This window comes from Bos javanicus, chromosome 7 (assembly GCF_032452875.1).
Source record: "Bos javanicus breed banteng chromosome 7, ARS-OSU_banteng_1.0, whole genome shotgun sequence".
In the NCBI taxonomy this organism is placed as follows: domain Eukaryota; kingdom Metazoa; phylum Chordata; class Mammalia; order Artiodactyla; family Bovidae; genus Bos; species Bos javanicus.
Window position 1 is genome coordinate 97,935,802 of NC_083874.1, and position 11,508 is coordinate 97,947,309.

Sequence of the window (11,508 nt, forward strand, 5' to 3'; positions counted from 1 at the left end):
GAAATACACAAGTCTGATGTCTGATTTTGCTTTATGTTTTATGAATGACGAATGACCTGTGATAAAACACGTGTAGTGTAAAACTTACCATTCTAACCATTTTGAAGTATGCAATTCACTGGCATTAAGTGCATTCACATTATTTTCCAACCATCACTACCACCAATCTCCAGGACTTTTTCATTTCCCCAAACTGGTACTCTAACAATAACTTCAGACAACAGCTTTTATTTATTTATTTATTTTTTCTTTTTCTTTTTTTTTTCTTGGCCCTGAAAAGGGCCTTTGGTTGAAATCAAGCTCCTGAGAGCAAACTGGAAAGCTTAACCGCCAAAGCCGTAGAGAGTACGGCCCTGGCGCTTGAGAGCGTAGACCACGTCCATAGCGGTGACCGTCTTCCGCTTGGCATGCTCGGTGTAGGTGACCGCGTCCCGGATCACGTTCTCCAGAAACACTTTCAGGACCCCGCGGGTCTCTTCGTAGATGAGCCCGGAGATGCGCTTCACACCACCACGACGAGCCAGGCGGCGGATAGCAGGTTTAGTGATGCCCTGGATGTTGTCGCGCAGAACCTTACGGTGGCGCTTAGCGCCGCCTTTCCCCAGACCTTTGCCGCCTTTGCCGCGTCCAGACATGGCTTCACGAAAACTAAACCAACAGCAACTCCAGACAACAGCTTTTAAATAATAACTTTTCATTTCTTGTTCCCTGAAAGCCCAGAAACCACTGTTCTACCTTGTGACTGCTCTCATAGGTACTCTACTCTCTAGGTAATCTAGGTACCTAGTATAAGTAGAATCATATGGTATTTATTCTTTTGAGACCTATTTATATTAAAAAGCAGAGACATTTCTTTGCCAACAAAGATCTGTTTAGTCAAGGCTATGGTTTTTTCAGTGGTCATGTATGGATGTGAGAGATGGACTATAAAGAAAGCTGAGTGCCAAAGAATGGATGCATTTGAACAGTGGTATTGGAGAAGACTCTTGAGAGTCCCTCGGACAGCAAGGAGATCCAACCAGTCAATCCTAAAGGAAATCATCCCTTAATATTCATTGGAAGGACTGATGCTGAAGTTGAAACTCCAATACATTGGCTACCTGATGCAAAGAGCTGACTCACTGGAAAAGACCCTGATGCTGGGAAAGATTGAAGGTGGGAGGAGAAGGGGACAACAGATGAGATGGTTGATGGCAGCACTGACTCAATGGACATGAGTTTGGGTAAACTCCGGGAGTTGGTGATGGACAGGGAGGCCTGGTGTGCTGCAGTCCATGGGGTTGCAAAGAGTCAGATATGCAAAGAGCAGCTGAACTGAACTGAACTATTTCAATTAGCACAATGTTTTCAAGGTGCATTTATGTTGTGCATATGTCAGAATTTCATTCCTTTTTAAGGCTGTGTGTAATATAGCATATTTTGTTTTTCTGTTCATGATTTTATTTTAAATTTGTGATCACTTGTCTCCACTGGTTCTCAACGCTGCCAGATGGTCTTACTCCATTCTGAAGTCCATTTTATTCTCTGTCTCACAGACTATTATTTCATACCTTATTTTATTTTTTCAAACCCGTTATGGTTCTGTCTCAGCTCTTAATCTTGATTTCCATATTACTGAGAAATTAGAAGCAATCAGGAGAGAACTTCTTTAAGATTCCACTCCCACATATATATCTTCCAGTGAATATTCCTACCTCTTGTTATCCATCTACATCACACCAGCTCACGTCCCTTTTTCATTGTTACCCAAGGTCATTGTTTTAACACTGACCTTGTCAGTGTTGTCCTGACTTGTCCTCTCTTTCTTCCACATCATCAGATTCCCTCATCTCTTAGAATTTCTTTTTTCACCATTTCACATGCTGGAACGTCTCTTATCTTAAAGATAACAATGACAAAACTTCCTGACTTATTTATTTTCCTACTCCCATCACTTTTTCTCCTTATCTTTGTTGTAAACGTCTTTGAGAACTTTCTCTATACTTCCTGCTCAGTTTCTTTTAATGAGTTCTACCTCTGTGTTTCGCTTCTACAACTCCAGTGAAACATCTCTTATTAAAGTGCCAATCGATTCCAGATTTTTAAATCCAACAGGCAAATCTCAGTCCTCCTGCTATGTCACCTTCAAAAGCATTTGACACTGTTGACCCTTTCCTTCTCTTTCACGTACTGTTTCTTGGTTGGTTTCCTAGACACTGTTGCTTATTGTGTTTTTTCTATGCCACTAACCTTTACTTATTAGTCATGTTTGCTGGCTATTTTTCCCTTCTCATTCTCTGATTTCTGAATAATAGAGAGCTCAGGTCCCAGTCCTTGGTCCTTTTAGAATTTCTATATACATCCAATTCTGAATGAGTCTAAAGATCTTCACAAGTCTCATGGATTATATGTTGATAACAGTCTGTTGGCTTCCAAATTCACTTCCAGGATAGGCTTTTCTCTGAATTCCAGATTTATGTATTTAATTGACAACTTGAAATTTCTACTTACATGTCTGATAGTTATTTCAAAGTTCAGTTCAGTTCAGTCACTCAGTTGCATCTAACGCTTTGTGACCCCATGAATTGCAGAACGCTAGGCCTCCCTGTCCATCACCATTTCCCGGAGTTCACTCAAACTCATGTCCATTGAATCGGTGATGCCATCCAGCCATCTCATCCTCTGTTGTTCCGGTTTTCCTCCTGCCCCTAATCCCTCCCAGCATCAGAGTCTTTTCCAATGAGTCAACTCTTTGCGTGAGGTGGCCAAAGTACTGGAGTTTCAGCTTTAGCATCATTCCCTCCAAAGAACACGCAGGGCTGGTCTCCTTTAGAATGGACTGGTTTGATCTCCTTGCAGTTAGTGTGATCCAAACTGAGTTTGTTTTTCCCCAGACCTTCTGCTTTCCTAATATTTCCCATCTTGGTAAACTGCAACTGCATTCTTCTAGTTGCTGAGGCAAAAAATCTTGACGTCATCCTTGATTTTTCTCCGCTTCTTAAAACCTAGATCCAGTCTATCAAATCTTACTGGCTTTGCCTTTGCGATATAACCACAATATTACCACTTTATATAGCTTCTTCCTTCACCTCCTATATATCTTTGCACAAATGCCAGTTTATCAGTGGAAGTCCAGGTAGGTCACACGACATTGCATGCCCACTCACAGCGGCCTCTGCCCCTGTCGTATTCGGTGTTTATTCTTTAGCCTCACTGCTATTTATCGTACTGCGTATTTTTCTAGTGCACCTTTTATATTGTCCATGAGAACAAAGATTTTTGTTTGCTTACTATTGTAGCCCCAATGATTAAATGTGTGCCCAACACATAGCTGGAATTTAATAAATATATGTTGGATGAGTAAATTAAAAAAAATTAATACAGAGAATTAGGGAAAGCAAGATATTTAGAGCCAAGGGTACAAGAGCAAATAGACTCTTCGTTGGTATCTCCATGGTTCTATGAGAAGTAAAATGTTAGTTTTAGGAGGTGGCAGCTTAATAAAAATAGTAACTGAGTACTTATTATGTGCAAAAGCCATCTCACATGTTTTATTCTCTTCTGAAGTTGTATGACCATAAAAAATAGCTATCATTATCTCTGTTTTACAGATGAAGTTAAGTAACCTACTCAAATTCACCTTGCTAGTGAATGATTATGCTGGGATTCAAAATCAGTTCCATCTGACTCCACAATTCAGTTTTGTTTTCACTGTAATGCATGGCTTACTTTTTGGCTTTTGGCTGGTGTTTTGGTTAATAAGGGTATTAATATAGGCAATAAACTTGGCAGAAAAACCAAATGATATGCCATTAAGCCTACTAAGGTCATCATTTTCTTTATTACATGAAGTTCAGTATTATGCAATTTTAATGTCTTCTTTATTTGTAGGGAGATCTGAATAGTTAAGATGTAGGGCAAACATTATTGGCATTTTTAATTGAAAATTAAAGGTTGTTCTGTGTCAAAATTTGCATGCATGTAATAGTAGAAACAGGTATATTTGACCTTTTTTAGTATAATATTTGGTTGTTAAAAATGGAATTTTATTTGCTTTGACTATTTCTCTGCATTTAGGTAGCAATAAAAAAAGCCCTCCTGCAGCTAATTTAATAACAGTAAATTCTCATGGATGTAATGCAAATATCTGCTGTGAGGCAAAGTCTGCCTCCTTTATTTATTTCTGAATTCATTACATTGATTACACTGTAATGGGATTCAGGGGCTTTAAAAATGGAAGAGAAAATTGACTAGGTACATGTGAGAGAAAATTAGTGGGCCATTTGCCCTGCATTTGGAGCAGCCATTGTGATTTTTTTTTTTTTTTTGAGATTAGTAACTCATTCACTTTGGGATTGTGATAAGCGATGTAGATTTCACTCAATTTTCCAAATGTAATTTGGAACAGTGTTTTTCTATTCACATATTTTTAGTTATGTGATAAGAGGTGTTGATAAAAGGATCTACTTTCACATATAAAACTTCATTTCCTAGATCAAAGAAAATGTTCATTGTAAATTACACCTTTTTGAGTCATCAAATGGTTTGAACATTAGAAGAACTGATTCCTAGCTCCAATTTTCACGTTTTCTCTTTCTCTCTGTGCCTAGATTTCTTCCTCTGGAAACTGAGCATGATCCTCATCCTGTTTATTTTATGGACATATTGAAACTTTCATCAGGTAATTTACAACAAATCAGTTTGTAAATTGGAATCTCTATGAAAAATGATAGTGATTTTATTACTGTTGTGTGGCTTAAAGGGATTACTAAATATTTTATTAAATTCGTACTTTTGCCAAAAATTTATGGTTTTGGATTATAAAATTTTCCTCTTCAGAATAGTTTCTAGTTAATGCAGAATTTCTTGGAGTAAAATGTAAACCATTGATGGATTTCTACTACAGCACTGGTGAATGATCAATACCTTAACTCTTATTCAGATTTATTTTCTTTTTCATGTTCATTTCTCTTTTGTTACTAAAATAATTAATATTGACATTTACATTGTTTCTATTTTTTGTGGTTTTAAACAAGGCAATAATGCACATTTAAGTATATAGGCCCTTGCTTATTTGTTTAATTTAGTCCCAGGTATTTTGGTTGACATTATATGTACTTTACAAAGGCTTTTGCCTATATCCTATTTGGATTAATATGGAAGACCCAAATTCTTTGTTATAAATCCACAGTTTTAAATCTATAAAGGGATCATCTGCACACCACATTCCACACTGTATGTATAAAGTACTGAAACATAATCAGTTTATGTGTCAAAAGAGAAAATGAAAGAGTAATGACTTTTATTGATTTTTAATTTAATTCTATCATGGTCAGAACATGATACTTTTACTTTTTTAAAAAAATTCCTTTTTTGTTTTTTAAAAATATCAAAGCATAGTTGATTGTGCTAGTTTCTGGTATGCAGTATAATGATTCATTCTTTTTGAAGATTTTGTTCCATTATAGATTGTTTCAAGATAATGAGTATAAATCCCTGTGCTATACAGTAAATTCTTGCTGTTTATCTATTTTATATATAGCAGTTTGTATCTGTTAATCAAATATCTGTAATTTCTATTTCTAAGGTCACCTTCTGAGATACTAAGGGTTAGGAATTCAACATACGAATTTTGGTGGGGACACAGTCTAATCCATAATGATATCCTAACTGATTTTCTGTCTACTTTTGTATGCATTATTGAGAGATAGGTATTGAAATCTCTGACTCTAACTACAGATTTGACTATTTTTATATTTCCTTACAGTTCTGTCAGATTTTGCTTTACATATTTTTAAGCTCTATTGTTAGGTACAGAACTCTTAGAATTGTTATATTTTTTAATGAGTTAACTCCTTTGTCATTATGAAATAACTTTTTTTTTAATCCTTGGTAAATTCATGATACTTTTGGTCCTGAAATTTACTTTGTAAAATATTAATATAGACACTAAAGCTTTCTTTTGATTTGTGTCTATCTATATATCTATATTTATATCTTATTAGTCATCTTTGCTCTTTGTTTTCTCATTTCTGTGTTCTAATTTATGAGATATGGATTCTTGGAAATATTTTGTCACAAAGGGCCTGTAAAGATTTGGTTCAAAATATTTCATAACTTAAACACTTCTCACTATGTGAAGAGACCTACAGACCTCACTGGGAGGCTTCATCTATTAGTTTGAGCCAGAGAGAATCCATAAAGAATGTACCTCAGGAGGTACGTGAGATGTTCTGAGGTGTCTCCCTGCTTCAGTTGTGCTTCTTGATTGCATGTATCCTTGAAATTATTAACATAGTTTGAGAGTGAGGAAGATCTCTGACTCGGTGGGAATATGAGTCTTGTGACAATCAGACCCTTCGTGTTGGTGCATACAAACAGTTGCGCTAGCAGACACATACTTGCAAAAAGGACAATTTAATGTTTTCTAAACTATTTTGATTTCCAGGGCCTATTTGCTTGGTGGTAGTTGAGGTAGAAGACTTATGGGGAGGTCAATTCAGTTCAGTTCAGCTGCTCAGTTGTGTCTTGACTCTTTGCAGCCTCATGGAGTACAGCATGCCAGGCTTCCCTGTCTGTTACCAACTCCCAGTTTACTCAAACCCACGTCCATTGAGTCGGTGATGCCCTCTAACCATCTCATCCTCTGTTATCCCCTTCTCCTCCTGCCTTCAATCTTTCTCAGCATCAGGGTCTTTTCCAATGAGTCAGCTCTTCGCATCAGGTGGCCAAAGTATTGGAGTTTCAGCTTCAGCATCAGTCCTTCCAATGAAGGGGGAGGTTAGGGGAACATAAGCATGCCAGCTGAAGGTTTCTTAGTCTCCTCAGGGTTAAAGCACATAAATAGTCAATTTAAAGCCGGCAATCGTCATTCCATTCACAGTTCTAATGCCACAGTTTCCCCCTTCTATATGCTAATGTGGGAGCTGAAGGTAGGAGGGAGTCTACTCGCACCCACTGAGCTGAGCGGTGCTTCCTCTGATCGCCTTCTGCCTAAATGTTCTCCACACAGTTTCTGCGTTGCTGCAGTTGTTTCATATTGTGGTACATGATTTTCTGTTAGACTCTCTAATGGTCAGTGGGACAAAGCCTGTCCAATTTCAACTTTATCCTCTCATGCTTTGATATCATTGTCTCTTGCTAATTGAGGGAGTAATAGTTGGCAAGCCATCCCCTTTTGCTCTATGTGCGGCACCTCTTACCCCTTTCAGTTTATCTCTGCCACTCTGGTTCTTGGCTCTGTTGGAGGAGAGCTTCCTAGTGATAAAACCTCTCTGAACCCACTCTCTCCTTCCTGATGCAGTTAAACTCAAGGCAAATGCCTAATGACCAAGGAGTGTAATGGGACATGATTTACTGGGTCATGGACCATATATTGGTTTAATATTTCCACAACTATTGTCCTCTTTATGCAAACCCCAACAACAAACAAACAAAAGCAGATCAGCGAGTATTCAGAAACTAATCGTATTTCCAGGATTGTTGGAACTGGATGAAGTTGCAGGGATACGTTATTATTTGTTGCAAAAATGCCTATAGTGGTAGCTAGAGGATGGTTCAAACGATAGGGCAATTAAGTGAAACAGGTCATTTAATTCACAAGGTCCTTTTGACTCCCTGTATGCCCAGGGCACTTACCATAGGTTATGGCATATATTGCTTTCATTAATTTTATGTTAGATTTTTTTTTAGTCCTTCTTTATATATGAAGAACCACGGAATAAAGTTACAGCTAAATGTGACAAAGACAGAATGTAAATCTCAAAGACCCATTCTGTGAATCACAAGCCTGTGTTTGTCCTATCAAATCCTTCTACTGGTTCTAGCAAAGAACCAATGTTCGTGTCGGCAGAAACGACAGGGAGTCTGTGTTCTACTCCGTTAGCAACAGTGCAAAAGAATAAATAGGGTTGTGCCCTTTGTGGTATTTTTTCCCGTTTACGTTATGCCTGCTCACACCTACTTTTCTGATTAAGATCTTATAGGTAGGCACATAGGTAGAGATACTACTCAGAGTTCCACATGCCTCTACAGGGGGAAAAAAACAGTGAGATAAAGTTTAGGATTTGTAAAAGAGGTAGCTATAAATGTACATTGGTGTTTGGGGAGAAACAAAGTAAAACCATTGTTTTCAAAGTGTATCTTGGATACCTGAAAATACAGTGCTACAAAAAGTTAAATTGGGCTCAACAGTTCTTGAGACTTTGATCTAAATCAAAAGGTTTTTGGACAGCTTATGGATTTTTTCTTTCTTCCCTGAAACTGTTGGAAGCCATAGATTTGAAAAGGAATTCACACACATGTGATTATCACAGCACCAATAAACTGTTATCTCTACAGAACAGAAGTAGGCAAGTCAGTGTTTTGTGGGACCAAGTTCCTCAGCCATGGAGATTTCAAGGACTGTTATGTGAGAGACATGCTGAAAACATGAGATATAATGTATGTTACAGGGCTCACGATGAAATCGCATGAGCAAAAATTTGACCAGGTCACTGTAATATAAATAAGATGGTTTTATTTTGAATGGCTTAGAAAAAGGAATTTTTCCTCTTTCTTTTCCAATTTTAGCTTAACAAGAAAATAGCTATGCCAGCTAAAATGTTACCATCTGAAGTGTTAATAGTTGCTTCTGCATTTTCCAAATGGCACCTCTTTTCGGTAAAGTATTTTAAAGTATGCTTCTCCAAATTATGTTATGCTTATTTATTTTACAATTTCATGATGTGTTAATATACATTGTAAAAAGTACATGCAAATGGAAATTTAAAGCACAAGTAAAATGAAATAAATGATATTCAAAAATTAAAAACAAGTTTTGCTTTTACTTAAAATACTAGTAGTATTATTACTAGTAGAAATGTAATTGAGTATGTTTCATTCCTTTTGAAAAACTTGGTTTAACACTTTGTGATCCAGTTATTTGAAGGTTTATATCTAAGGTCAGTTTATTTCACAGCTTGCTTTTAAAAGGTGATAAAATACCTCAGTGACAAAGATACCTCACTAAGATAAATTGAAAAAGAAGAAAGAAATGTTATCATTGGCTGCATTAATCTATCATGGAATTCATAAAAAATCATCTACCAATTTTGCAAGTTTTAAATTAATGAAGCACAAGCTGGAATCAAGATTACTGGGAGAAATATCAATAACCTCAGATATGCAGATGATACCACCCTTACAGCCGAAAGCAAAGAGGAACTAAAGAGCCTCTTGATGAAGGTGAAAGAGGAGAGTGAAAAAGCTGGCTTAAAACTCAACATTCAAAAAACTAAGATCATGACATCTGGTCCCATCACTTCATGGCATAGATGGGGAAACAATGGAAACAGTGGCAGACTTTCTTTCCTTGGGCTCCAAAATCACTGCAGACGACTGTAGCCATGAAATTAAAAGATGCTCCTTGGAAGAAAAGCTATAGCAAACTCAGGCAGCATATTAAAAAGCAGAGAATTACTTTGCCACTAAAAGTCCATCTAGTCAAAGTTATGGTTTTTCCAGTAATCATGTATGGATGTGAGATGTGGACTATAAAGAAGGGTGAGCGTTAACCAGTGAACCTGTTGTGGTAGAAAAGAATTTTCTAGTGACTTCTTATATTGCTATCAAGTATTACATATATTCTACTATTTAATATTTTTGTTTTAGTAAATGTAACAATACAATGATATTATAAAGTAACCAGCTACAGTCTCCCACAAAGGCTGTACCTGGGAGGGAAGGATCATTAAATACTCTCTGGTATAGAATTTATTCTTTCTGCAGGTTACTTCACAGCTGTGTTGGGACCAACCCACATACAAAATATTAATATGGACAAATTTTTAGATTAAAAATGAATAATGCTGCTGCTGCTAAGTCACTTCAGTCGTGTCCAACTCTGTGTGACCCCATAGCCGGCAGCCCACCAGGCTCCCCCATCCCTGGGATTCTTCAGGCAAGAACACTGGAGTGGGTTGCCATTTCCTTCTCCAATGCATGAAGGTGAAAAGTGAAAGTGAAGTCGCTCAGTCGTGTCCAATCCTCAGCTACCCCAACCCTCAGCGACCCCATGGACTGCAGCCTATCAGGCTCCTCCATCCATGGGATTTTTCAGGCAGGAGTACTGGAGTGGGGTGCCATTGCCTTCTCCGAAATGAATAATGAGGAAGTTAAAATCCCAGCAGATTATTCTAAACACCTGGAGATTACCCACTACTTTGGAGAGCACTGAGCTGAAGAGGTGGTTCTCAAACTTTAGTGAGTGTAAGAATTGTCTAGAAAGAGTGTTAAAATACGAGTCTCTAGGGGCTTCCCAGAGAGATTCTGATTAGGTCTGAGTGTGACTTGGGGATTAGCAGCTGTCTCAAGCATCTTGGATATTTCAAATGTAGTTCCTTAGTAGACTATACTCTAAGAAACCCAGACTAAAGGGACTACAAATTCCCCCCTATTTTCCTCATAATATTATCCATGGTTTAAGATTATTAGCATATCAATTTCAGTTTGAAACTTTGCATACGTACCCAGGGAATGAAATGGAGTGACTGAGTAATGGCTCTTTAATATGTTTAATTAGAGAGCTTTAATGAATAGGTGGACAAGATACACCTACCTCATTTGTGCATAGCAGTTAACAAATTATAATCAGGCGCCAACCCACAGTCCCATTCTCTGACCCCATCGATAGAATTTCCTTGAGCATGTTGTCATACGTTGTAGAGATCCAATGTGGCAACTGGATTTCTGGGAATTCTTGAGTAATTTACATGTTTTAGTGGTCATTAATACTGGCTTTAAACTCTTATTCTTGTTGGGTCTCATTTCCAGTATCTGATCTGTTCACTCTTTTTTTGTGTGTGTGCTCAATTCAGCAAATCAATAATTTTTTCTCCCCCCGCCCAAGTAAACTCCATTGTACTTATACAATGCATTTGGATGTTAGACATCCTTGATCTTCAATGTTATTTGGTCATACGCACATCAAAACTTTCTCACTGGCCACCTTTGTCCATGGTCTTGGGGTCTTTTAGCAGTGAGCTGTTTTCCCTCTCCCCACCAAATCCTTCTCTGATTGTTACAAGTCGTAATTTACTGCTCTATCTGATACTCAGCTTCTTCCATGTCCAACTATACTTCAGAGTGATTTCTTATCAATGTGCCAAACTGTTGTCTATATTGAAGAAGTTACAGAGACTTTAAATTCCTTTTTTCCTCTATCAGCCACCTCTATAAAAGGAAGGGAAGGGAAGGGAAGGTAGTCTTAGTTTTGCACTGTGAATGATACCTTTGGTTTCAGAAAGAAATGGCTACAATCAGCGTTTTGTTTTGCCTTTAAATTGAGGTGAAATTCACATAACATAAAGGAGTCCTATTAAAGTGATGAGTCATTTGCACTTGGTACATTCATAACCTTGTGCGGCCACCGTCTCTGTCTAGTTCAAGACATTTTCATCACCCCAAGTGAATCCTCATTCCCATTAAGTAGTTATTCTTTATTTCCCCTTCCCCCCAGCTCCTGGCACCGATTTACTTTGTCTCTATGGA

At 37.6% G+C, this 11,508-nt stretch overlaps 1 protein-coding gene across 1 annotated transcript; it reads right to left on the reverse strand.

Moving 5' to 3' along the window:
• Positions 1-317: 317 nt before the first annotated feature.
• LOC133252067 (histone H4) lies at positions 318-652 on the reverse strand. The gene has a single exon (XM_061424804.1). It carries the CDS (start codon positions 633-635, stop codon positions 324-326), a length of 312 nt encoding a protein of 103 aa, XP_061280788.1. The 5' UTR covers positions 636-652; the 3' UTR covers positions 318-323.
• Positions 653-11,508: the final 10,856 nt, after the last annotated feature.